This window comes from Ceratotherium simum, chromosome 23, assembly GCF_057802395.1.
Source record: "Ceratotherium simum simum isolate JZ-2026a chromosome 23, ASM5780239v1, whole genome shotgun sequence".
NCBI lineage: Eukaryota > Metazoa > Chordata > Mammalia > Perissodactyla > Rhinocerotidae > Ceratotherium > Ceratotherium simum.
The window spans coordinates 37538610-37561337 of NC_141922.1; the positions used below are offsets into that span (position 1 = coordinate 37538610).

The window sequence follows — 22728 nt, forward strand, 5'->3', positions numbered from 1 at the left end:
CCTTTAACGCTACATGCAACATGCATGTGACAGAGAATACAAACAGATGTTTTAACCTGTAGCTCTAGAAGAATTTTTTAATATAAAGTTTAATTACAGAGCCCTGGAGATTTATCTTTGAAAAGTGACTCCATTTTAAATAGCCCTATGATTTAGATAAACAACCAAAGTGTTTCTTAACCGCTAATAATAGGCAAAAAAAAAAAAATAGTGAATGGATAAAAGCCTGACCAAACCTGAGAAATGAAAAACAGTGGCAGGTCTTTTCAAATCAAAATAAAGCAGAAAATTTGAAGACTTGCACTATTTTGTCTTATGTTGGACCTGTCTCCACTTTCCCCACAACTAATTACCTCAAGAATGGAAGGTAAATGTGCATTTTTTTTAAGTTATGTTTTTTTCTAATTATATTGTTTAAAGTTCTCAGACCTTAAACTAGTAGTCTGTTTCATCTTTGTGGTCTCAGCCCCTGGCATGGTGCCCAGCTCTGTGCCTGGCCTATAGGTACTCAATAAACCATAAAGTGGAGTACATATGTGTGGGAACCACTCATTTGTTGTTGTTTGGATGGATTCATCCTGAATTCAGTCATCACCAGTCTGTTTGGAGATAAGGACTTCCATCCCTTGACTAAGTTCCCCGAACTTGTGGTCTTTGATTAGGGAGCTTGAGTGCAGACCTGGGTCATTGTTTTCATTGGCAAAGGATGGGGGCTGTGAATTAGGAACAGTTCTCAGACCCAGTGACTTGTACTGAGAGAAGAGATCATGGCTGGACTTTCTGCTAATAAACTCTTTTTACTGGCGCTGAACTCTATACAAAACCACAAAAAGACCTTTTAAGATATCAAAATACTATATCTATTAAAAACAAAACAAAACATATAGCTCTCTTAGATAGAAAATATAATATGAGCAAATGAAAAGAAATGCAATTCAAAACAAGTTACCATTTTTACCCCATCAACCTGCCAAAGACTAAAGAGGATAATATGCATTGTTGGGAAAGGAACGTGGACTCTTTCTCCCTCAGATACACTGTTGGTGGGAGTGTTAATGAGAAGAAAATATGTGGATGGCAATTTGGAAATGTGAACCAAATACCTTTAAAAAGAGCATACCTTTTAATGAGGAATTTCTATTCCTTGGAAGGTAGTTCAACGAAATAACTAAGAAGTGTGTGAGGATTTAGCTATAAAGATAATCATTTAATATTCACTTTAATCGTAAAAAGTTGTGAAAAAATTTAAACTTACAACAACAGGGAACTGGTTAAATTAGTTTTATTTATTTATTTATTTTACCCCCAAAGCCCCAGTAGATAGTTGTATGTCATAGTTGCATATCCTTCTAGTTGCTCTATGTGGGATGTGGCCTCAGCGTGGCCGGAGAAGCGGTACGTTGGTGCGCGCCCGGGATCCGAACCCCGGCCGCCAGCATCGGAGCGCGCGCACTTAACCGCTAAGCCACGGGGCTGGCCCATGGTTAAATTAATTTGGATATTTCCATTCAGTGTAAAACTATGGGACCATTAAACACATTTATCGCCATGGAAAGCTATCTGTGATGGATATTAATTAAAAAAATAAGTTACTAAACAGTATGTAAATTACTGTCTCATCTCTGTGTACATACTATATTTGTATGTACATGCATATAAAAGAGTAAAAATATAGATGTCAAAATATTAGTAGTGTTAACATCATGGGTGGTAGTTTGGAGAGTAATTGTATTTTCTAATGTTATTACAACTAAGTATGAATTAATTACTTTTTAAAGGGGCTCTTAAGTAACCTTAAAAATAAGGCTAAAATAAAGAAAAAAATTTTAATGAGTTAAATCCATAAAGGTTGATCTCAAACTTTCCACATTTGAAGGCAATGAAAGTACTCACACCCATATAAGAGCAATATATTTGACATCCAAAAATTTAAAGCTCTGAACGTTTTTTAAATCATGAAATTAAATGATAAACAAAAAGTTGGGGAAATGATAACCGGAATTTTGACAGAAGGGTTGATAATTGTAGGTGTGTAAAGAGTTCTCATAAATCAATAATAAAAATATCAGCATCCCAATTTTTTAAAAACGGAGTGAAAAGTAAGAACAGAGCACTGCTAACCCACATGGTACATCTGTACAGACGTTGGAAGGGGCCCTTTTTCCTTGGGCAGAAGCCAGAGGGAAGCACAGCTGGATCTCAGCCCCCAAGTCCCCCTGTCCAGGATACAACAACACAGCCACATGTAGTACCCATGGCAAGAGCAAGAGCTTCACTAAAAAAGAAATGTAAATGACCAATAAACAGCTGAGAAAATGTTTAACCCCACTAACTATCAAAGTGCATTAAAATAAAAATATGCTTTTTTTGGCCTTTCAAATTGACAAAAACATTATAATTCTCATTTGCAGGTGAGACAATGTGAGAAAGACACTCTCAAACACTGTTGGGAGAAAATATAAATTTTTACAATCTCTCTAGAATTCACTTTCAAATTATGTATCAAGAACCTAAAACTATTTATATCTTTTGTTCTTATACTTCTAGAAATCTATTCTAAAGTAATAACTAGAGACACAAAGGTTTATGTACTGTATTAGCATGATTTATAATAATGAAAAAATAAAACAATCTAAACAGAAAAAATAGGAGATGGTAGATTTCATCTTTAAATGCCACGTGGAAGAATATTTAAGGGATTGTAAATGCTAATAATACAGCATTCAGTGGAAAGCACAGAGTGGCTTTTATAACAGCATTCATATGCATGCACATATTAGAAACTGCAAGAAAATACATAAAGTGTTAGAGTCCTGGAATTATCAGTGATTTTTCATCTATATACCTTTCTCTAGTTTCCAGTTTTTCCTCATGAGCATATATTGTCTTCATTATCAGAAAAAAAAAAAGCCTTCTCAAGAAACGGTGCTTAAAAAAAACACATGCCAATATAAAACTGTATCATAAAACAGTTACAGTAAAAGTCAGCCTGGTAGAGAGCATTGAAAGCAGCATTCATTCAGAAATGCTTCAAAACAGTGATTTATAAAATAATCCATCAAATACTCAGCACAATAAAAATCTCAGAATCATAAGCACATTTTCAAATTTCTCCATATTCCAGGAATATTTGGTACAACAAAATCTGGCTAGTCCTGGAAGCTCTGAATAGCACATTCAATTTGGTTCAGCTGGCCAAGCGTGGGTATGCTGCAGTAGAAAAACTTGCAGCTTGTGATTAAACGTGTCCCGGTAGCGACCACATAGGTATTTCATTGTTGAGGAAGGATCAGGAAGACAAAAAAAGCATATGGTCTTTTAAACGAGAAAAGAGAAGAGAAAGGCTACAGGTGCTACCCCAGTTCATTTCAACTTCAGGATACCGGAAGTGATCAATGAATTGTGTCCCAAGATTTGTGGGCAAATTCAAAAAACAAATTTGTGGTTTCATGTGGCTGAATAGAATACAAACCGCAGCTTTTAGGTTGTTTACTAAAATTGAAGATAAACACAGGATAAAAAGAGGAACCAGTTGTAGCCCTTAGCTCATCTCCCTCCCACAAGCCCTGCAAGGATGACTTTATTTAGACTTTGAATATCTAAGTAATGATTTTTGAAAATGTAAGGTAAAGTATTTGAGATCTGATAAATTTCTGCACGATGAGAAGAAAAGTATGGAGAGGGGAGAGGTAGGAAAGAAGGGGGCAACTGCAAATTTCACTTTTGAATCCTCGACCAAAAAGTATACCTGTTTCACAAACTCTGTGGGGATTCCCACAGCCAAACATTGCTTTGGTTTTGCTCACATTTACCAAGTTCATTTCCACTTTTTTAAACCTCCCTTTTTTTTTCCTGACACAATTTTGGCAACTTCAATGATTTGGGGAGGCCATTTTCTCCCTCAAGTTCACATCGTGTACTTTTTGTTCCCTGATGTGGATGCTCCTCGGATATGTCGATAAGCAAATAATTTCACATTTGCAACAAAGCCTCCATTAAAGACGCCTGCAGGAAATCCAGTGATGCAATCTCATACAGCTTAACTAACAGACTCCAGCTCGCGTCTGGCATGATCTATGTACCAGCTTGTAGAAGCAGGTAGATGAGTCACACGCTCGGCCCTCCGGGGGAAAGCAAGTCTACGTTATGGAAAAAGTAAATTATTAAAAAAATAATAAAAACTCAACCTTGCCTACAACTACTTTTTGTTTTTAAAGGGAGTCATATTCTGGGCTCTCCCTACGCCTCCAAAAGATTGAATACAACTGGACCCACCAAGGAGTCTCGCCCAAGAACACTCAGGCGGGGCCTGAGATGGTATGGAAGGCGGCCTCGCCTACAGAGAATTTTCTCTCAGGGAAACTTCGCAGGCGCATGCAGCCTACTGAGTGGAAGAAAGGAAGTTTCTCTTCTTCTTAGTCATTCCCCAGCTTCGAGTTATACAAAGATTGGAAACTCCTACACTTATTCGTGCTATTTTGAAAAATAGCTGGACTTGATAATTGGGCAAATCCAAAAAGACAGAGTTGTTGAGCCACAAACCCAACAAATCCACAGAGGAGGGAGGCATAGTGCGAAGGCCCACGTGGCCCGCCAGCACAGAAGCACACGGTGGCGTGCCTGGATCAAGAAGAGGGCGGCAGGGACTTCAGCAGAGGATCAGACAAATTCTACCCGGAACAAGCAAGCAGTCAGGCTTTCCCCTTTTATTTAGGGTGGTATGTGTGTGTTATTTTTAAATGTCTCCATGGCAGAATGACTATTTATAACCTTTAAATTTTCTCCTTAATTACAAACAGAACAAGCTCACTTCAGCAAACTAGAAAAACACGGAGAGCACAAATAAGAAACAAAAGTACCCATAATTTCTCCATGCAGAGAGCAAACCACTGTTAATCTACTATGGTTTTCTTCTTATTATTATTTATTATTTATTTTCTATGCCTATAAACAGTCTACTGAATCATGTCATTAAATATTTTTCCATAATATGATTCATAATCCTTGTACAGTATCCCATAATCTCATTGAACTGTCATTTACTAAATCAATCCTCTGTAGCCGGGCACTTAGGGTTTTTCTGATTTGTCACTTTCAAAAATAACGCTACAATTAATATCCTTGATTATTTCCTTAAGATAAATCCTTAAAACTGGAATTCCGGTGTCAACAGGTGGGCCCATTTCAACAGGTTTTGCCAAATCGCCTTCCATAAAGTTTGTAATAATTTATAATCCTTCTAGAAATGTATTTTCCCCAAACCCAGTTTTGTTAACCTTGGCCAATTTTACAGGGAAACGTGGAACTTCCTTGTTCTATAATCTGTATTTCTTGGATTATTAATAAAGCTAAACATTCTTTCATATGTTTATTAGCCACTTGTCTAGCTTTTGTAAATTGTCTACTCATGTTCTTGGACCATATTTCTATTGAAGCACTAGTCCTTTTAAAAAATGTTTCAAAACTATGTAAGATACACATATTTTTAAAAGTAGACACCAAGACTCCAAAGCAGGTAAAGAATCATGGTCTGCACTGGAAGCATGAATGTACTTAAAGGGTTTTGTAATCTATCAAAAGTTCTCCAACATGAGAACCTTCCAGGGGGTACAGTCCATTTTGTCCTGCTACCAGTACTGGCTTCACAGAAAATAGACTTCAGAGACTTTTAAATCTTCTAACACAGTAGGATACCAGAAAAGATTTTATTCCTAACCCAAATGAACATCACTGTGTGCCCTGAAGTGAAATAATATATTGCTTTATAATTGAAGTGAAACCACAGATGCTATTCTTATCCTTAAATTATTTAATATGTTTTATGAACACTAAACTACTGGCTTGGCAATATTGTCTGACAGTGGGTGTCCCTGAAATATGTTTTATTAAGAGGAGGAGGAGTAGGGAAGGGGGGCAGAGCCGGAGAAGCAAAAGGAAGAAGGAAGGAGGAGAAGGGAGAACAGAGAAGGAGGAAGTGGGGAGGCTGAAGGGGAAGAAGGGAAGGATGGAGGAGAGGAAGAGGAGAGAGAGGGAGAGGAGGAGAGAGAGGGAGAGGAGCGGGGAAGAAAAGGATGAGTGGGGGGAGGAAGATAAGGGGGAGGAGGAGGGGAGGGGAAGAGAACAGGAGGGAAGGAGGAGGGAGAAAGGGGAAAGAGAAGGCGAAGAGAAGGAGAAGTTGCCCCACTTGCCTGAGGTTTTCAGCTTACTAAATTTTATTCAGTGTTCCATCTGTTCCGATACTCTTCTTACTCCACGAATTTGCCCAGAGTAAACTACTTTCCGGGCTCTCTCTGGGAAGAGAGTTCCCAGAGTACCTGCCAGCCCTTTTTCGTGGATTTTCTTGTCCCGTTTATCTACCAACTCAGTGAGTCTGTGCGGGGGTCCTCTAAGTGAACCACTGATTTTACCACCCAGCTGCCCTTCTGAATTCCATGTGGCCCTCTGAATTCTTCCTGCCTGTCAGAAGTCTGTTTCTTCGTCGTCTTAGTCAGACCACCTTTTATTTTGGTAAAGGAGTGAAAGGGCACGGGAGGGGAGCAGGTCCCACTGTGCCCTGTACTCTCCCATCTTGCTAACATCCATCACTCTTTCTGCGAGCTGCCACCAGCCCAGACCCCTCTGGAGGGAGAGAACGGGACTCACAGAGTGTTGGAGCAGGTGATTATCCTGAGATCATTCAGTTCAGCATCATTTTACAGATGAAAAATAATGAAAGAAAATGCTCTGATCTTATGTTAATTATCTTATTGGCAATACAGGAAAGAAGCAAAGCTACCTTTGTTTCTTGCCTCTTTGAAAAGTTAGATCCAAGAACAGACAGCAGTTATTTTATGGGGCTCACTGAACTGAGAACTAAAAACAATGATTTGGGGTGTGTGGGAAGAAAAGTCCATTCTAACTCACAGTAATGCTATCAGAATCTGAAACAGGTATTTCAGATACTCACGTTCATATTTTAAATAATCAAAAGGCAAGGCATCCCCTGTTCCTGATCTCCCTACCAAAAGAAGCAGCATATTTTTTTCAAGTTAATCAAAACTTCAGATTTTCAACTCATACTTAGAACCCTAACATGCAACACAGAAGAAAGAATGTAAGGCACTTTTCTCCTCAAACCAAACTTTTAGTCCCAAATCCTACGCTTGGTTACTCACATGCCCTGTAAGATCTCTAAGGCTCGTCCGGGCTCTAGGACCCCAGGCTTCAAGTTAAAAGCAGTATCGATTCCCCAGGAAGATAAATAGCCATGTCACCCCACATGGCTAGACCCCAGCTCTGCAAGCCCTGCACAGCGACTCTCTTTCAACCGAGAAAATGCTGGCACCTCAACAGTGACTAAAACAGAGTTTCTTCCTGCTCTCGCTCTCTTTTTCTTTCTCCATTCCTCTCCCCTTCACTTCAACCTCTCCCCTTTTTCTAAAACCCCGATCTAAATCAGGGGCCTTAAAAAACAGGAGACTCCAGCCCTGGGGGTTTAGTTATATTTGTACATTCAGTGCTGGGATGAAAAGCGGGCACCAAAATAAAGAGAAGCAACGAGGGAATCTTGCTCTTCTTTTCTGCTCTGGAGGGTGTCTGCATTCACAGTTGTAAAGGAAGCATTTCCTTGGGAGTGAATGTGAAGCCAGATCACTTTAAAAGTGCTTCCCACAAAGGTCATTGCCATGTTCATTACAAAGTAAAATAAGGCTCTTCATCCACCACAGGCAGCGATTGCTTTCCACTGAATGCCCATTCAAATGCACGAACAATCTCACAACCCCGACTTACTGTCTACAGGGACCTAGAAATCCCCTGAAATGTACCAACTTTTCCAGTCCTTTATATAGAACTTTAAACGTGTGTATTTGGTTGATATTGTATATGGCAAATCAAAATGTGCCTTTTTTATAAATAATATAGCTTTAATCTTGCTACTCACCAAAACACATCAAGCTAAAACACTTAACTCTCTTCCCAACATAAATGGCAGTGGGAGTTGGGGGTAAATCCCCAGAGAGATACTTTCTTGCTTCTATCCCACTTAACCCATTAGAGTCCAGTCCTTTTTACCATTCATCACTTAAAAACTCACAGCATAAAATATAATTTCCTGGTAACGGATGGATGGATGGTTGGATAAATGGATAGATAGATAGATAGATAGGTCTGAACTGAGTAGCCGGGACTTCTCTAAAGGATGGAAATGCGCAGCACAGGTGGAAGGTAGGGTGAATCTGAGTTTTGGGGCCTGCATTTGAAGACCTGTGAAGCCGTCTGAGGGACTCCCAGGTGCATGTTGTTGTTACTAAGCAACCCTCTCGTCCTCCCGGGCCAAAGCAAAAATTCCTATTCAGCCTGTTGCTGCTCGCTAAGGAATTTTTCCTGGACAAGTTTGCCAAACCAATTGCTACCGTATTTCAGCTTAGACCTAGTTTTTGTAATTGAGCAGGAATTCTTGAATACCTTTTGAAGAAGAGAGTGTCTGCACCCCAATGTGAATGCCAGGGATCATGAGTGAGGGCCCTAGGTAATTTAGGATAAGGCTTTCCTTATACTAAGAAAAACTTAAAAGTAAATATTTTCCAAGCTTAAACTTAGTTGACTTAAATTAGATAGGGTGACATCACCTGCTGCCATCATCTTAACTCTTGGCTCAGGTAACAAGGATGGGCTGCTGCTGCTGTAAATGCTAAAAGAACACAGCAAAGTTGACTGACTAAAACAACACGTAAATCAGATTTCCATTTATCTCTATGCATAGAAACTGCGTGTGTCAATTCCCACCAAGTAATATGGGAGGAAATAAAAATCAGGAAAGCGGCATCCAGATACAGACCAAGGAAGGAAGGAAGGGAGGAAGGGAAGGAGGAAAAATGTTGGTTCAGACTAGGGAGGAAGTAAGAGAGAGGGAAAATACTAATTAACCAAATTCTTCATTTTATAACCAGAAATGTATGCCTAGTTATATCAAAGTCACAAAGAGGAACTGCAGTATTTGCTTATCTAAGACTTTTTAAAAACTAGATTTAATAACCTACCATAAAAATATTAATCTTGTTTAAATTATCTATAGATTTCAAACAAATACTTCTCGGGGTTTTGGATGTTGTTGTTTAAATGTTTCTAGGTATGTCTGACTTACCTGGCTACTTGTCTCAACTCTGCCTTTGCCTTTGCAGAGTCTAGTGGATATTGCCAGCTACAGCTCTTCAGCAACTGCTCCAGCACTTACTTTTTTGTGTGTGTGAGGAAGACCAGCCCTGAGCTAACATCCGATGCCAATCCTTCCCTTTTTGCTGAGCAAGACTGGCCCTGGGCTAACATCTATGCCCATCTTCCTCTAATTTATATGGGACACCGCCACAGCATGGCTTGACAAGCGGTGCATCGGTGCGCGCCCGGGATCCAAACCTGCGAACCTCGGGCGGCGGAAACAGAGCGCAAGCACTTAACTGCCGCACCACCAGGCCGGGCCCGCCCTTCCAGCACTTACTTTTAACCCTCCTTAAATCAGATGGTACTGGGCCCATTTGGATGGCCTGGTCTCTGCAGCCAGTTTAAAACACGACCTAATGACAGGCCAACAGAAGGTCTAGTACCATCTTATCAGGGTAATACTTAAAGCTACCATTAGACCTAGAAATGAAACTGCAACCATCATCCCATTAAGTCATTTCAGCAGGGACCAACATCAGATCGGAACTCATAACTGTGCTCCCAAAAATGAACACTAGTTTGAGATTCTAATGTGAAACTGGAGCAGGACAAGGTCAGCCTTCTAACTCCATCCCAGCTCCCGAGTGGGTGGAATCCAGCCTACAATCTGAGCTTGACCCTTAGCTACCGGCCTAGCAGAGGCCCACATGGATAATATCACTCAAAATCAGGTTTCTAGCAGATCTGGAAATATATGACCTCTCAAACTGACCCCATTCTTCGAGAAGGGGCAGTTCAGCAAAACAATGAAAGCAAACTACATTAGGAGAAGACCTAAGAATTCTTAAACCCAAGTTAAAATGATATCAGAAAGGAGAATAACAAACATAAAATAAAGCCCACATTTCATTTCACTTACACACTGCATACACACCTGAGAAGCTGCATATAAATTGAATTTATTATGTAAAGTAATGTTAGGTACTCACAGCATTATTTCACTAACTAAGCCAATCATAAAACGTACCTTGGACATTGTTTAAACACAGATGCCCTGGCCCCTCACTGGAGAATCTAATTCCACAGCTCTGGGGTGGGGCCCAGGGATCTGTAGTTCTACTAAGTGCCTCTGGTGATATTTTTGTAATCAGATGAGTTTGGGCAGCAGTGATTTAAAGGATTCCTACGGAGATTCTTACTATTATTAAGCACATATGTAATTATCTTCAACTTTTTAAAAATCATTCCAGATTTTCATGTTGTTGCCTAGCATTTTCTCATTTTTCAAGTAGGTTAACTCTACCTGTATATTTGTTTACTTCACTGAAAATGTGAAACTAACCAAAGCACACTGTTTGCAGCATCTCACTTCTAAACACAATGGACAAGCCTATGTTTTCGGATGGATGCAGAAATTGGAGGACAGGAGGAAGGCAGGAAAGACAAGCCTTATTTTGCTGGAGGCTCCTGTTAAACGGCTGAGATAGCGGCTGAAGAGTGGAAGGTTAAATTAAGAGTTTGGGGGAATCAAGAGTGTCAGCGCAAACACCATCTGTACTTGGTCCCTCTTCTTCAGCTCTAATTCCCAAGGGGTCTTCTAGGACATGTGCATTTATTAATTCCCAAACGAAGGGCATGCAGGATTTAATCCACAGTATGGACGAGAACACTGGATCCTAACCATTAAACTGGTGATACGAAGGAAAAAGACAAGACTGGAGGTATTAGCTGATTCTTTATTTACTCACCTGTTGACTGCCACGGCCATTTATAAGCATAATTTTGTCTGGTTTTGAGTGTATACAAATGTCTGGACTATTAGGTAGAGAAAAGATTATGTTAATTTACTTAAAGGGACCATTATTTCTCTACCTCTCTGGTTCACCCACTGGGCTCCCTTATGATCCTGGAATATGCTAACTCTCCCACCTCAGGGCCTTTGCACTTACTTGTCCATCTGCCTGTAACATTCTTATCCCATGAATCTTCAGTGCTTGATCTCTCACTTTCTTCAGGTCTCTGCTCAAAGGTTGTCTCATCAGAGAGCCCATCCCTGACCACCTCATATAAAACAGCTCCCCATTATTCTCAATCCCTATAACCTGCTTTGCTTTCCTTCATAGCACTTATCATTATCTAATTTGTTATGTATTTACCTCTTGATCCATTTACTCTCTGTTTCCTGGCACTATAATGTAAACACCATGATGGCACGGGCTTTGTTCTATCTGCTAGTGAATCTCAATGCCAGGATCAATGCCCAGTATATCGTGGTATTCAAGACATATTTGCTGAATAAGTAAGTGGGTATATTTACTGGTTTGAGGAAGATATGATTAATTCTTAATATTTGTGATCTTAAAAGATATTTTATATAGCCAAATGGAAACAAACATATGCATTCATAAAACTAAAGAGTAGAAAGTCTAACTAAAATGTTTCATCCCATTACTTGAAAAGTTATCCACATAAAGTACCTATAACTTTGGGCATTTTCTGTTTCCTTTCTAGAGTGATGGCTGGTCTCCTTAAGATAAAACACACAAAATGACTAAAAGTAATTTCCTAGGCAAAAATGGGGTGAGTAGGAAGAAGTGAGATTGATATACCATGACCTGATAAATATAGTATTGTATTTTCTCTGTAACTTTTAGGCACTTATCAGGTATTACCTTAATTAAAATTATCTCTGTTCATGACTCACCTTCCATTAGAGTGTAAGCCCCTTGAGGACATGGCCCATCTTATACATCTTTCTATTCTCCTATAATACCTATCTGAATGTGCTGTCAGAAAACACATTTATGTAATGAAAAACACCTGTGAGCATCAAATAAAATGATATATATTAAAAATCATATAGACAAAATATATTCAGACTGAATAGAATATGTATTTTATATATAATTATATTTTATATACACATATTTATATAAATGAATATGTAACATATATTTATATATCATATTCTCTCTGAATATATTTTATATATTTTGGCAGTAAAATAAGAATTTCTAAATCTATCTTTGCCTTGCTAGAATACACATGCTTGTTGACAAAGATCACAAATCTTCATAAAATTTAAGAAAGGAGGAGCAGAGAATTTTTAAATACGTACAAAGACAAACTGTCCTAAAAAACTTTGTTTTAATTAGTGATAGCATCAACACTGCAGAACACAATCTGAAAAGTCCACAACCATAGAAAGATGATGCTACTTCAGTCCAGACTTGCTAATTGGAATTATCCTCGTATGCAATCCAAAAGATTACCTACACTTTGATGTGTTTATGGAAAAATATCTGTGCGTATTCTTTTAGGTTACTTCCAGAAAATACAGCCAGGCCTCCTAGGTAGATTTACCATGCACTTGATAAAGCTCCAGCTTCAGCGACCTCCTCTGCTCTGGCAGGAAGCCCCAGCAACATGTTCTTTTTCTTAGAGCCCACACCCCCATCCCTCCTAAAATACACAATTGCGTAAGCTTTAGGCCCATAAAAGCTAGGCCGACACCTGCCAGTTCTCCATTAGAATATTAACATTAAGAAAACTAGACTAAAATTTCCAAAAATGATCCCCAAATCATTGATTAATTTAAGCATTTCTCAACAGCCCAAGCGGAGAGAGGAAAGTGGAATCTAACGCTCTTTTGACGGGTATCGTTAGTATTACTTTTCCCAGAATACAAAATTAAGTCTTGGAAACAATGACTAGATAAAAGCTACTTTCTTTAAGTGTAAGTATACGTATTCCCAGATAGTTATTACCCATAAAAAATAGGTAATGCATCGCAGTGAAACCAGATTGCTAGTGCTCAGAACTTATTTTCAATACTAAATAAATAGTCGTTATTGGTGCTAAGTATAACCGGTTAAAATAAAAACCGACACGTTTGCATTCTGAATTCATCTGAATCACGTTGTATCACAAAACTAAGAAATGCAAACAAATATTAATTGTGTGATTTAATTAAGAATTACAATATCTTATCCGATATTCACTAGATTTGCAACCATTTTTGACACGAAGATCAAAACAAACCAAAAAAACCTGCTGTCACCTCGCCTTTTGGCTGACTGAAGTTTTCGAAGTCGAGTAGTGATTTCTTAAAGGCTCCAGAGGGAACCTGAGGTGGGAGTCGGGGTACACTCACACAACCATACACCCTTCTACCCCTACCCCACTCCTACCCTCTTCCGGTGTTTGTTAACACTAGTTCCTCCCCTCCGCTCTGTAGCTCGCAGTTAATTGTTCGTTGGTGGGTAACGTGGTGCTAATATCTGGTGGATTTCTGCATATGAGTACGACGACGTATGTTGTTAGATACGCCTATCCTACCAGCGGCTTTACTTGAGGATGGTCCTTCCCGCCCACCCGTGGACAGGTCCGCAGGACATTCCCGCTGCCCCCTCAGGGTCCCTCAGCTTGGGACCGGTCCCGGCCACTTCTCCAGGAGAGGTGCCCGGCCCTTGCCCCGGCAGAGACACCCGCAGGAAGGTCTCCTTGGGGTGGCCACAAAACCAGGGTAAAGTTAGCAAAGAAAGCAAAAAGGGGGCCCCTACGCACTTCCAACGGGACGCTGCCAGTTCCCAGCCCGATGCGCGCCCGAAAGGAGGGGGAAGGGAGTGTCGCCACCGAATCCCAAGAAAGGCCGCGGGACCCACCTCCGGCTCCCTCTCGCTCCCGCCCTCGGCCCCACCTCCCTCCGCTAGCACAAAGCCGTCCCGAAGGCGGGGGCCAGGCCTGCTGGGAGGCCGCCTGGACGCGACTGGACCCGGGCCTGGCTCCCTGCGACTCGGGCCGCGCAGGCCGTCGAACCCGGCGAGTGTCCAGTGCCCGTCCCGGGCGGGAAGGACGCGCTTCCCCGCTCGCCCTTCGAGGCGCGGCAAGCCGGCCCCGCCGCCCCGGGCCCCCGCCTTTCCGTCCGAGAGTCCCCCAGGAAGGCCCGGCGCGACCCACGCAGTCCCGCGAGCCACGCCCGAGCTGGCGGCCTCCAGCGTGGGGCGCCCGGGCCGCGGAAGGCCGCGGGCTCGCAGGGGCGCGCAGAAGCCGTCCGGACGTGGGCGAATCGATAAGTTGCAGGCGCCCCTTGCGCACTTCGGAGGCGCAAACTCGGGCCCTCAAATCAATTCCCCTCATTTCCGAAAGGCCCTGTCCTCCCGCACCTGCGTAAGGTGGCCAAACAATGCAGCGGCGGACGGGAGCCGGGGAGTCGGGGGCAGGGGCGGGGGCCGGCGCCGGGCGACACCCCCGCTCCTGGCCGCCCCGGCGCCTCGCCTCCCGTCGGGGGCGCACACGCGGGCGCGCACACACGCACACTCTCCTGCCCGAGTGCGGGAAGATGGCCGTTTCTGCTTCAATATAAAGGCTCTTTGTTACGCTCACACAAAAGCCGCCAAGACCCGCTTTTCCAGCAGGCCCTTTGGACAAATCGAAGGAACTCAGCTGAATTTCCAAATGGCCCGAGAACCCTGAAGCGGTGGAGCAACTAAAAGACCGGGGCATAACAGCCTCCCGTTTCATCTACCAAAACCTCTGTCAATATCCAAGTATTCGTTCTGAGAAATGGGAGCTGAGATCTTTCGTAAGGGAGGAAGGAAGGAGGAAAACCTACTTTTACTATCAAGGCCCAAAGTGGATACTAAACATTCACATACTTGTAGGGTTTCTTCCCTTAATCAGGATAGAAACATAATCTGGGAAAGTCTGGATACACCAAAAAGAAAAAGAAAAAAGAAGGAAAAAAATATCAACAATAGCAACTTAAAAAAAAAAAACAAAAACAAAAACATAACAAACCAGTTGCCATCAGCCCAAAGTGTAGTAGCAGCAGCCGGCGCGTGTGATCCACTTACTTGTCCGACTCTTGTGACATGTTTGATCCAATGAACTCGCTCCCCTTTTCCTGGAGCCTCAGCCTCTGGTGAAACTGGACTTTCAAGTCTGTGCAGGTGAAGGTGTGTGAGAGCGCCCGAGATGGCAGAACAAGAGCTACAGGTAATTCTGCTTTTCCGTCCCCCCTCACCACTCTCGCTCGCTCGCCCGCTCGCGCCCTCACCTAGCCGGAAAGGTGGGATAAGGGGGGGCCCCTCACATGGGGCCCGAGCTCGGAGGCGGCCGGGCGGCGCGGAGTCCTCCTGGATGGTGGCAATGGGCAGCCACAGAGCGGAAAGTGGCGGACTTGGGCGGCCACAGGTAACTTTCTCGCAAGGAGCTGAATTCTTTCACTAAAGGGTACAAGCCCGAGGGACGAGCTGCGCGGTGATTGGCTGCGGAGCTCCCTCAGGTGAGCTGCCATTGGCAGAGGCGCGCTCAGGTAAGGCCCTTCTCCAAGTGCAGGTAACTCATTCCGAAGTTTACCTGAGTGGAGCGGCGGCACGTTTGCAGCTCTGTGGCAACCCGTGGGAGCTGAGGGTCAGTGCTTCGAGTAGACTTCACGCTGTGTTTTCTTTCTTCCCGGAGGCCGGCCGGGGGTGGGAGGTGGGGGTGGGGTGCCTGGAGGGAAAGAAGGAACCAGGAAAAAAAGCAACACCTGCAACCACTAGGGATTGTGGGTCGAACGGAAGGACTAAGGAGAGCTGAACGCAGGTATCCCAAGCCAACCGGAATCAAATGCGCAGCACAGCCACAAGGCTTTTAATATCCACTTTAAGGGGACTGTATGACAGTGTCGGGAGAGTACAGAACTGAAGTTTACTTTGTGCTCAGAGTGGGGGCAAAACACAAAGATTGACGGGTTTGTTGCGTAATTGAATTTTTAACATTCTTATCCACAATAAACACTTTTCGTGTCCCGATGTGTAAAAGATACTAGGTAGATTACAGATTTTCAAATAGGTTAGCATCCTTTCATGAGCTTGGCAGATGGAGAGTGGCGTGGTTTTGATGAGGTGAGGAGATATGGTTGAACAGACACTAAGATGGCCCAGGCGCACCTCTTCCGTCTCTACAGCCTGGGATTCCAGAGCTGCAAACAACCGCTGAATCCGTTCCATAAACCTGTTGTCATTTGACGTTTCCAGGCAGGCATCAACATTTACATTGTAATTCAATAGAAGCAGCGACTACAAAGGTGCTTTATCCTTCCAGCTTAATATGGTTGCTACGGAAACAATTCAGGATGAAACTGACGTTTTTGTGGTTCTGTTTCTTCTGATTGGAAACAACACGAATTAGCAAAGGTATAATTCATAACCGCTGCTCCCAGAGAGTATTTGTGGAAGTTCTGACAGGAATCTAGCCCGTACATATGGATTGTGGAAATGAAGGAGGGCATGAAAAGCTTACCATATTTTGTTTCGAGTTAATACTACATTGCCAGAGTTGAAACAACTTCTATTTGAATCTTCACGGATCAGATATTTCCTGAAAATTTCATTATGAAACAAGGTTTGCTTGTTCCATGTTTTCACTCTAATTTTATTCTTACTTTTTAAAGACAGTATAAACACACACACTTACTTTTTAAGAATAATATAATATTTTAAGATGATACAGTACGCACCTCTCCTCTACCTTCTTAACCTCCTTTCTAGAGGCAACCACATTCCGCTTTTAGCTGTCTCTTCTGTCATTTATCTCCCATATTCTAAATAATTTATACTGCTATCTCTTGACTTATCGATTTAGATGTTGTGCTTTGACCCCCTGTTGCTTTAGATATGGATTTAGCTTTTTCACATCCCACCCAGTTTTCCCTTCTGCCATTCTTCCAATATAGCTCTTTCACAGTTTGGAGGTAGTAAGTAGTCGATGACTGTGCAAATACTAGTCACAACAGAGCCAACTAGTATACTATGGCTGTGGTCTTTCTTATAAAACCTTTTATCTATTTACTTTGGTGTGTACACATCCTGATACTTTTTCTACAACATATCTATCACATGACTATCAAATTTATTTTCCAAATGATCTAACAATCAATTCCATTTTTCCCCCCTGGAAACATCCCTCCAAAAGTCCACTGTCCTCCTGTTCCGATGGAGATGAGAATTCTAAGTTGAAATTTTTCATTCAAAAGTTTATAAAAATTGCTCTTTTATCTTCTAGCATCCAGTATTGCTGCTGAGAATTCCAGTGCCCTCCTGATTCCCATTCCTTTGTGACCTGGAATTTTTCTTTCTGGAAACTTGTAGAATAATCTCTTTATCTCTAATATTCTGAAATTTCATAATTATCTGCTGGGCAGATAATTATGCCCTTTCGATTTGAAGGCTTATGTCCGGTTCAGGAAATTTTCTTGAAATATTTCTTTAATGATTTTCTCTCTTCTTGGGGAGAGAAATTTTCTCTCTCTTTCTCTCATCCTAGCAGGGAAGTAAAGAACATAAAAACTCTGGAACCAGATTGCCTGAGTTCCAATCTTGTCTCTACTACATGACTTTGGGCAAGTCACTTATTCTTGCTGTGCTTCAGTTTCCTCGTCTGTAAAATGGGGATGGTAATAGTAGTTACCTCACCGATATACCTGAGCCACTTAGAACACTATCACACACATGGTAAGTCTCCAATTATTGCCCACTCTTACTTCTTTTTGAAACTCTTCTCAATTGGATGGTGGATCTTGGATCTTCTGGATTAATCTTAGAATGTTCTTTTCTGTTGGACATCTCTTCATCTTTTCTTCTATTTTAGGGACTATTTCCTTACTTTACTTTCTACTGAAGTTTTTAGCTCAGCTATCCTAAGAGCTCTTTTCATGTTTTCTGTTATTTTTTAAATAGAATTCTATGATTATGTCATGGTTGCAGTAAATTTCTTCTGTCTTTTGAGGGTTTTCTTCTGCTTCCTACCTTCTCTCTGCTTCCCTTTTCCCATATATTTGTTTTAGTCCCCTCACGTTGGAGGCTTTCGTCAAATGTCTGCAAACCTTTGACTCCATTCATACTTAAGAGTGAGGTGTAGGAGTGGGAGGGAGGGCACTTGCTCATGGGTGGGCTTGCTGTATGGTGATCAAGTGAGAGCTGGTCTTTCCGTAGGAAGATCCCCTAACTGTCAGAAACTAGAGATCTTTTTTTCAGGCTCTTCAGTTTCTCAAAAGAAATATCTGCAACCTCTTGCCTCAGGGGACATTCACCTGGCTGCCAATATTCTGGAAGCAGTTGAGGGGAAGGGGTCTGGGCGAGTCACTGCTTAGTATGCAGTCTTGCACATTCTTTTCTTTCTTGTAAGTGCATTACTCTTGCCCTTCTTTGTGGCTGGTGTGCAAGCCTCTCTCCTGTTTCTCCTGCTGGAGTAATCACCTGGATGCGAGGAGTGGAACAGGGGCTTGAGGATCTAACAACTCCAAACGCCCACGTTCACTCAGCCCGCTGCCTCTCTCCTTCACTCTGGGATCCTGGGGCCTCTCATCAGCATCTCCCTTTGATGATCTCTGGCATCTCCAAGATCTAGGCTACTCTGAGGTCTTGTAGGATAACTGAACTGTTTCTGTGCTGACCTCTGGGGCAACATTAGAATAAGCTTCCAGTTAGACCACTTTCCACTCTTCCATCCACCCCATCTTCCAGAATTGTGTTGATATATATCTTTTGCAGATGATCCCTCCTCCATCTTCTTTGTCCCTATGGATTTATCTTTTTATGTTCCTTTACTGTCCTTTTCAGGAGACAATGAAGATAAACAAGTGTGAGTCAATCTGTCATCTTTAATCTGAAGGCATTTCCAAAATTACCCAGAAGCTTTTACCAAACTGTCCCAAATTTGTTTGTGCAAACAAAACAACATTTATGATCAAACCTTTCCTTATATTGGTCTATGATGGTCAAGATTCCTTTCTCTCTCTCCAACATCTAACGACTCAACTTTGATTAGTTGATTCTGCTTTTGGCAGAAGAGTTGTAAATGAATATGAAAATTGCTGCCACACTCATCATAAGAATGTCCTATTCTCTCTCCAAACATCTTTATCCATAAACACTTAAAGACAGCAGTGGTTCCCAAACTGTGGTCCCTGTTCCTGGTTGGACCATCAACATGAGATTACCTGGGAACTTGCTAGAAATGCAGATTCACCAACTCACCCCAGACTTATTGAAGCAGAAACTCAAGGAGATGGGCAGCAGTGTGTTTCGAAAACGCCCTCCAGGTTGTTCTGGTGCATATTAGAGTGTGAAACACACCAGTACAGTATCCTGACAGGAAAACGTAGCACATCCTTAGCAATTGAAGGCCATCATCCTAAATTATGCTGGACGTGGAGTTTTCCAACAACTTTCAGTGACCATGGGGTAAGAAGTGGATTTTACCTGTCTGGATTATTCCATTCCCAACCTAGTGCTAGTTTATATAATGGTTGACCATTGTCTTTAATTGGAGCAGTTAGTGAATCCAAAAAATGAGCCTGAAATCTGCCACAGTATTCATCATAGACTTAGGGAGTTTTGGCACAGTTTATTTGATGGTCATTTTAGGTGGCAGCAACAAAGTAAATTTTCAAAAAAGAGCTGGTGATAGGAAAGTACTGTTTTTAGACTAAATTATTTCATGCATGAGATTAAAGTTTTAGTTAAATTCCCCGGGGAAGAAAAATAGTATTGTTTATGGCTATTATCATCTTAGTAGTGGTCTTTAGCATCTATTATGATGGCTGATCTTGTTTTCCTAACGTAAAAAGTTTAGTATTTGATGCTAAATTGTTATTTGATTATGGCAAGTCTTTTATAGTGAGACTTGGGGAGAAGGATTCCACTTCTGTGGCATTTGGGTAGAAATATCTGTAGTCTTAAGGGCTACAGATCTAGACAAATGAGTCTGCCTATGCTTGTCTGCCCACTGCATGTCATTATACACAAGGCCACTATGGTAGGTCTGTCGTCAGATCTACTGTGGAGCCAATGACAGGTGGTATCTCCTGGGTTGTTTTGTAGTACAAAAACACTAAGTTGTTCCATTGGCTATCATCCCCAAGAAGAAACCTTGGAAAGAATGAAATGTACCTGAATGCCTGAATTTGAAGTCAACGTAGAGATTTATAACTTAACTAACTGAGCATTCAATGGCAGTTCCCTTGCATTTGGGGGCCACTTGTTTGTCATGGTTGCGTGAATATGCGTATTTGGATCGACACACAGATTCCATGAAGGCTCTTGAACTAGCAGTGTGAAATTTAACTAGCAGCCAGCTGAGGTTTGCATATTTCCTTCAGGATAGTGAACATTTTTGTTGCTTGGGTTGGCCATTGATAACTCCTTAGGAGAAAGCATGGTCCTGTTAAAATATGGTACACTGAATACATGTCTTTAGCTGTACTTCTTGCTGACATCCCACTGAGAGAAGAATAAGAGAGGAGATAAGAAGGTTAAAGATGACAACAAAATTTGGAAAGTGGAAAGTGACTAAGGAGTAGGAGCTGATTTAGTCAGGCTGAGAGAGATGAACCTGAGCATCTGTAGACTCTGAGGACCAAGCCTATTTAGCCAGTGGAACTTCATAAAGGCACAGAAAATCAAGTATCAGTTGTCACTGAAGGTGCGAGTGAGTGGTAAGGCTGAAACCAGAGGGATGGGTTCAAAATCCTGATTCAAAGGGGAGGTCCCCTCCTCCACCCAGCATAATCAAGCTTCCATCTATATTAGTTTACCTGGGCGGCCATGACAAAGCAGCACGGACTGTATGGTTTAAACAACAGAAATTTATTTTCTCACAGTTCTGGAGGCTGGAAGTCCAAGATGAAGGTTTTCCTGAGTTGTTTTCTTTCTGAAGCCTCTTTCCTTCACCTGCAGGTGGCCATCTTCTTCCTGTGTCCTCACACGGTCTTTTCACCGTGAGCATGCACGTCTGTGTCCTAATATTCCCTTCTTAGAAGGACACCAGTCATAGTGCGTTAGGGCCCAACCATAGGACCTCATTTTACCTTAATTGCCTCTTTAAAAGCCCTGTCTCCAAATACAATCACCTTCTGAGGTACTGGAGGTTAGGAGTTCAATATACGAATTTAGGGGGGACACAGTTCACCTCGTAACACCCCTCTTTCATGCTGGCAGGAGATAAAAGTGTATTCTAGTCAAATTGAACCAGGAAGACTTCAGGCTTGGGTACATCAAGGGAACCATCAGGAGTGAGGCATTGGACCTATAGCAAGGAGAGTAAGTGAAAGGCCATATGCTAATCTGTGAGATACCGTCTCCTACTTTCCTCCACCCAGGTTAGTGAGCCAGAAGCCAAGTTTATACCACCACCACCCATGCCTCTCCCCAGGGGTAGGAGATGAGAGGATCTTTCTTTGAATAAATTATGAAGTCCTAGAGAAAAGATGTACAGATACTGACATGTGGATATTCCCCAATCAGAAAAAGACAGAGAGACAGAGACAGAAAGAGAAGGGAGGAAGAGAGGAAGAGAGGGAAGGAGGGAGAGAAGAAAAGAAAGGAAGAAAGGAAAGAAAGAAAAGTAAAGGCAAGAAGGGGAAGGAAGGAAGGGGGGAAGGAAGGAAGGGAGGAAGGAAGGAAACTTATTCTCTACCAGATCTCTTTTCAATAAAATCCATCAGTCAACAAAGAGAGCTTCTAATAAGCTTTTTATGCCACGTTCTTAAATATAAGCATGAGGACAGGTATCAATAGACATTTAAGAAAAGCCTCCAAAATGAAGTATAAAGCCCAGAACAAAAGTGTAACTAAAACAGTGATTTTTGAGGAAAGCAGATAGTACAGGGAGAGGATAAGGATTATATAATTAATATACGAGAAGACACTGCATCCATGAAACAAGAATAGCATACTATTTAAAAGCAATAAAACAACCATCAGAAAATCAAAAAGAGTTTGTGGATATTAAAATATAAAATCTGAAGTAGAGCCTTTCGTGGCATATTGGAAGATAGAATCTAGGAAACCTCCCAGAAAGTAGAACAAAAAGCAAAATAGACAGTAAAAGAGAAAAGATAAGAAAATTGCAGAATCACTCAAGAAAGTCTAATAAGTGACTAGCAAGTGTTTCAGAAAGAGAGAATGGAGAAAATGGTGGGGAGAGAATTATTAGAAAAAAGATAAAATATGATTTTTAAGATTTCAAGTGTTATGAGTCTTCTGATTGATATGACCCACCCAGTGCTCAGCACACTGGATTCTAAATGATGTAAACTGAAGCGATTATCATCAAATTTCTGGGCTGACCTTTCCAGAGAATAAAAATAAAATGAAACGAGCAAAGAGAAACTGCACAGACACAAAGGATCAGGAATCAGACTGCATTAGCTTTCTCAACAACACTGCCAGCTGGAAGATACTAGAAAGCAATGCCTTTAAATACCGAATTCTATGCCTAGATGAGTTACCACTGAAGTATAAAAGTGGAATAAAATTCAATTTCAGAAATGCAAGGTCTCAAAAATTGCCTCTCATGCACCCTTTCTCAGAAAGATATTGGGTGATGTGCTCCATTAAGACATAGGAGAACAAGCAAGGACCAAGAAACTGAGTTTTGGATTCAGAAAACGGGAGCCAACAGAAGAGAAAGTTTGAGGGAAGTCAGAGTGATGGCTTTGTATCAGGCTTAGAAAGCAGCTAAACTCTTTCAACAGAGGTCTCTGGGTGGGGGTGGAAGGTGGAATCCAACTATTAAATTTAACGTTGTGCAAAATTATATTGA

The 22728-nt window shown here is 41.6% G+C and overlaps 1 protein-coding gene across 6 annotated transcripts in view; it reads right to left on the minus strand.

Moving 5' to 3' along the window:
• The window catches only part of GRHL2 (grainyhead like transcription factor 2), a 160175-nt gene extending 144842 nt beyond the window's left edge, over positions 1-15333 (minus strand). The window contains exons 1-2 of one of the 6 annotated variants that reach the window (XM_087447571.1): positions 15197-15325; positions 14994-15081 (exon numbers count right to left, since the gene is read on the minus strand). In XM_087447571.1, coding sequence (XP_087303697.1) covers positions 14994-15013 — 20 coding nt within the window. In that variant the 5' untranslated portion in view covers positions 15014-15081; positions 15197-15325. The other 5 variants (XM_087447570.1, XM_014788095.2, XM_014788094.2 and 2 more) reach the window with 5 other exon arrangements.
• Positions 15334-22728: the final 7395 nt, after the last annotated feature.